The following is a 6,000-nucleotide window of genomic DNA, read 5'->3' on the forward strand; positions in this document are numbered from 1 at the left end:
GTCAATAAACTTCAGGGTTATGAAAATTTACCCTCAGGTTGGGGAGATAATTCTGTCTGTAAAAGGCTTGCTTTCGAAGCATGAGAAACTAAGTGTGATTCCCTCCAAAGCCACACTGAAAGGCTGAACGTGGTTAAATGCTTCTCCCCCACAGCATTGGAAAATGGAGACAGGCACATCCCTGAGGCTCATTGGCTGGCCAGCCTAGCCTCTTTGCTGGGCTCCAAACTAGTGACAGACTGTCTCAAGAACAAAGTGGATGGTATTTGATGATCAACACTCCACACACATATGCACACATATGCGCACATACACACACTACAAAAATACAATATTAAGATTTTTTAATAACCAGTGTGAGGATGTATTAATTAATTTAAGTAGAATATTCACTTATAACACATATATTACCAAAGTTTACATCGTGCATCACAAACATGCAGTTTTACCTGTCAGCAGTACCCGGAAGAAAAACTGACAAAATTTTAAAAAGTACTTTTCAGTTTCATGAATTAAATGGGATGTACATAAGCAGGTCTTACAGACATCTGATGTGAACATTAAATGTAATATTTTTCTGGATAAAGACCATTTTTAAAAACATATTCTTACACTATATCCGGACAACAATGACAACTTTCCCCACCTCCCCTCTTCCCAGCACCCCACCCCCATACCTTTCCCCAGGTCTACTCCTCCTCCATTTCCCTTCTGAAATGAGCAAACCTCTCAGGGACATCAAGAGAATACAGCACAACAAGTTATGATAAGATTAGGCACAAGCCCTCATATCAAGGCTGGATGAGGCGACCCAGTAGGAGGAAAAGAATCCCAAGAGGTGATAGAAGAGTAAGAGACACCCCCATCCCACTGTTAGGAGTCCCTCAAGAACACCAAGTTATACAAACCTAATATATGCTAGGAACTTAGGTCAGAACCATACAAGGTCTGTGATTGTCAGTTCAGTCTCTGCGAGCCCCTATGGGCCCTGCTTAGTTGATTCTATGGGCCACAATAAAGATTTTAAAGAGAACATTTATCCTATGTTTTGCATCCTCAATGTCAGTCAAAATATAACCCTGTAATATAACCTTCCTTCCCTCCTTCCTTTCCTTCTTTGTTTCCTCCCTCCCTGTTTCCCTCCCTCCTTCCCTTCCTTTCCTTCCCTGTTTCTTCCCTCCCTGTTTCCCTTCCTACCTTTCTTTCCCTTTCTTTCTCCTTCCTTTCATGTAGCCCTGGCTATCCTGAACTTGTTTTGTAGGTCAGGCTAGCCTCAAACTCAGAGGCTTGCCTGCCTCTGGGACTGTGTTGTCATCCAACCACTAGAGGTGATTTTTGGGTAGCGTATACCCTATGCATTTTATGAAAATTGATTGTCTTTGGATACTTGGATTAAAACAGTAAAGGAATCAATAACTGTCAATTAATATCCAAGGAGGTAAGTTTAATAATTGATAGAAACCTATAGTCTAGAGATCATTTAAGTAATGCTTTTGTTTTGATTCTCAGCTAAATGAAGGGTTTTATTTTTTGTTTATTATTATTATTATTATTATTATTATTATTTGGTAGCTAGGTAGTGTTAAATATGGCTAAACTGGAACCAGTTTTATAAAAAGAAAAGCGACTTGATTTAAGCAGACTAGTTAACTCAGTTACTAGCTTAGTCTACTGTAAAACAGTATCATCTATCAAAGGATGTACTCTTCATGAAGCACGTAAGAGTGGAATTTTGGGAAGTGAATTAAATATGAACGAATGTGCTTCATTGACATTTTTGTATTTGTATGGAGTCTAACCTCAATATTTTCAAATTTATGCATTCAAACTGGTATGACAGTGACATGAAGGCCCTCTCCGTGATGATTTTCATGACACAATCTGGTGCCTACGGAAGCCACACACGCTTGCAAAGGAGAAAAATCAACCAAAAGTCCTACGCAGCTATGACGCATAGCAGCCAGAACTGGGACCAACATGGCCACCTTAACAGGGCAACAGTGGTACCCACATCTGGATGGTAACCAACAGCTCCCTAAGTAGACTTAAGACCTCTCGACAAGATGGAAATCAAGCTTGGAAGTGGAAACCTAGCCAATGTGTCAGAGCTCCTGAAGTCATAGATCCTGGAGGAGGACCTATAACTGCTACTTTACTAATCCCGCCTAATCTCTAGCTATGCCCTAAATATGTGTCCGAATCCACATGGGTGAACATCGTCCCGGCCTCTCACCAAGGAAACTTCACTTTGCAGCAGGTGGAGACCACTACAAAATAAGCTACAATGAACAGAAATTTGGAATTGTGGTGCACAGTGCCAACTGATACACCTACAATACGGCTCCGTGGGTAAAGCTCAGGGAACATCACAGAAAAGGGGGAGGAGACATTTTAAGAGCGAGAGATCAGGGCGTTTGCGGTGAGGTTGTTTCTTAGCAACATCAGAAGCTATGCCCATGAAGTCTCACCAAGGTGACTGTCTAAGCATGAGCTAAACGAAGACAATAGATGTGCTAAGCTGACACGGAGTTTCTCAAGGAAGGAGGATGCAAGCCTTACAGACCGGAGCTTATCTACAATGAAAATAGATGTCGCCTCCAGGAGAGTTTTACCAAATGTCTTCTCAGAAAACCTTTAAAGAAAGGTTTTCCTGTTGACAAGAATTCTATTTACTTTGTTCTGTGAATACACCATTTTGTTATTTTTGGAGGTTTCTCTTTACATCTTTTGATAAGTAGTTAATAATGAGATCTCAACCAAAAAATGACTTTAAGAGTTTGTGAAAAAGCCAATATGGGTGTCCAGTTTATATTTATTTCTTCAGCTATACTTGTTGATAATTATAATTCTGAAATTCCTATAATGTAGACTTTTGTAGCCTACAGAGTGTTCACTGACTTTGTGAGGTAGTTTGTAACTGAATGATTTCCTTGTGTAAGTGGTTGTATTTTCTATGTCCTGATAGTGATATTATTTTTTTAAGAACTGTTATTTTATTTATAACACTATTGGGTGGATCTGTATAATTTTGAGGATAAAAAGCTAGTCACAAAAGATGTATGATATGATAACACTTATGTGAAATTGATGAAAGACTGGTGACAGAATTAAAAATAATGATTACATCTAGTATGTTAGGATATTGACAAAAAGATACTTCTTAATATCTTGATAAGGTACACACAGTTTCATTAAGGTACAAATTTAAGATCCATTCAAGTTAATGTATACTTTAATAATTATAAGGATATACAAATGTAAATATAATCATGACCCACCTAATAACTGAATTTATTCTTTCATCATTTCTTACAGTATGTATTTTATTGTATTCTTTTCCATCCCTCAACTCTTCCTAGATCTTCCCTTTCCCTACTCACCCAACTTCATGTTCTATCTATCTCTTTAAAATTAATTTAAAAACAAAGAAAAAAGCTGCCAGGGAACATGGAGTCTGTTTTGTGTTGGCCAACCACTCAGAGCATGAGGCCTGCCCTGGAGTGTGGTTGACGTATCCAGTGTCCCTTGAAGAAAAATGACTTTTCCTATTCACAGAAGTTACCATTTGCAAAATGCTGCTCTGCTAAACACTGGGACTTTCATCACTGGTCAAAGTGCTGAAAATAAGCGACTGTAAATTTTCAACCCTGGATGGGACATCTGTACAACCCTCCTCTCTCCACCCCCACACCTCCCATACCTCTCTCTCACACACAAAATTCATCATGGAAGGAAGGTCAGAAAGAAAGGGATGGAGGATGGGGGGTTGCTGAGAAATGCTTGTCTTCCGGACAGGATGTTGTGGCTCCACTCTTGAGGTCATACTAGCTGTGGCTATCTGCACAAAATGAAGCTGGTCAGCCTGAGTATGGGTGAGGGAGGGGCACAGTGGGCTCCGCTGAGGAGCTACTGGGACTTAATGACTGCTTGGGGAGGGGTTTTCTCTCTCTCTCTCCGAGAGTGTGGCTTCTGACAGTTTGCCCACTCTAGTGGATGGCCACACTCTGTGTATAAGGTCTAATCAAATGCAATGGGTTATTAACACATAACAAGGAAGGGGACATGAGGTTGAGAGAATTTGTTGGGATGCAGATTCTGTGGAACTTAGAAAGGGGAATGGGGTTACAGATGCTCAAAATACATTGTATCAATGACATTCTTAAAGGGTGAATTAGTTTTTTTTTTTTTTAAGGGAATGTCTATCTTACTTATAATATAGCATTTTCTTACTTCCTTCTGACACAATTGCAAAAACACAACCATGATGCCTTGCAGACCCTCCCAGCAAGAGAGAAACTCTATTTTCAGTTCCCTTCATCGAGTCTGACTTTGTAAATTGCTTGGTTTACTAGAATGGCAGAGGCAACCATAGGAGGGTTTAGTATGAGTCCTAAACAGCAGGCTCTAGTCACTGCTGTTTCATAACCCTTGTTGTTGTCGGTCTGTGAAGGCTGCACTTTGGCCTGGTTGGGCTGAACAGAGGACTCTGGCTTTAAGAACAAATATCATACAGAGCCATGTAGCCAAGCTACTGAGGACTGGGAAATCTCAGATGACTCTGTAGTTGCCCACAGATGCATGCGGGACTAGCTGAGACAGGCAGTCCTGTCCTGGTTCACTAGAACCACATAGTTAAGCCCAATACAAACCAGTAAGCCACTGTATGATGAGTTTAAAAAGTCGTGGTGTAAGCCAGTAAAATTCGTGAGTGGTTTATAAATACCAAGGGCAAACTGATGACAACCAATTGTGAGTTCTGACTGAAAGAGCAGCCTTGGCAAGAACACGAAGGTCGTTTGTGCCAAGCCTCTGACTCCAGCATATGCTCACTGAGCAGTGAGCACCGGCTGTGGGAATAGCCTTACCTTAATTGGATTTCTATAGAAGGACTCCCTTCCAGATGATGGAAACGACATGGCAATAATGCGCTCTGGAAGTCAAAGTAATCACTCTAATGAGTATCATGAGAGAGACAATGTAGCCAACAAAACTTTCATCTACATATAATGAAATTCCCCCTTTTTTATAAAAAAAAACATTCAGAATAGAAGAAATAACACATTCTCACAATAATCAAAATGATAAAAAAACATTAAATTATCCAATATAATATTAACTATTAAACTGACACAGTTATCTTCAGACTCAGTTGGTTCATCCCTGGGCCATAGATTTTTGTTGGCCTAAGTCTCCCATTTTGTCAATGGGACTATAATTTCTTTTCTTTAGCAAACCAAACCAAACCAACCAGCCAACCCAACCAAACCAGCCAACCAAACCAAACAAACCAAACCAACCAACCAATGAACCAAACCAACCAACCAACCAACTAACCAACCAACACAAACCAGCCAACCAAACAATGAACCAAACCAAAACCAACCAACCAACCCAAACCAGTCAACAACCCAACCAACCAGCCAACCAAACCAAACCAAACCAAACCAAACCAAACAAACAAGCCAAACCAAACCAAACCAAACCAAACAAGCCAAACCAAACCAACCAACCAAACCAAACCAAACAAACAAGCCAAACCAAACCAACCAACCAAACCAAATCAACCAACCAACTAACCAACCAACCAACCCAACCAACCAACCAACCCAAACCAACCAACCCAACCAACCAACCAACCCAAACCAAACCAAACAAACCAAACCAAACCAACCAACCAACCAACCAAACCAAACCAAACCAAACCAAACCAACCAACCCAACCAGCCAACCAAACCAAACAAACCAAACCAACCAACCAAACAATGAACCAAACCAAAACCAACAAAATAACCCAAACCAGCCAACCATCCCAACCAACCAGCCAAACCAAACCAAACCAAACAAACAAGCCAAACCAAACTAATCAACCAACCAACCAACTAACCAACCAACCAACCCAAACCAACCAACCCAACCAACCAGCCAACCAAACCAACCAACCAACCAACCAAAGCAAATCAACTAACCAACCAACCAACCCAAACCAACCAACCCAACCAA

The 6,000-nt window shown here is 40.6% G+C and overlaps 1 protein-coding gene across 1 annotated transcript in view; it reads right to left on the reverse strand.

The window, feature by feature from the left end:
• Positions 1 to 6,000, reverse strand: part of LOC116914632 (phosphatidylinositol 3,4,5-trisphosphate 3-phosphatase TPTE2-like) — a 91,812-nt gene that overhangs the window by 41,935 nt on the left and 43,877 nt on the right. Inside the window, 1 exon segment of the mRNA XM_032919023.1 lies at positions 4,866 to 4,930. Coding sequence (XP_032774914.1) covers positions 4,866 to 4,930 — 65 coding nt within the window.

The sequence above is a fragment of the Rattus rattus genome, chromosome 13, assembly GCF_011064425.1.
Source record: "Rattus rattus isolate New Zealand chromosome 13, Rrattus_CSIRO_v1, whole genome shotgun sequence".
In the NCBI taxonomy this organism is placed as follows: domain Eukaryota; kingdom Metazoa; phylum Chordata; class Mammalia; order Rodentia; family Muridae; genus Rattus; species Rattus rattus.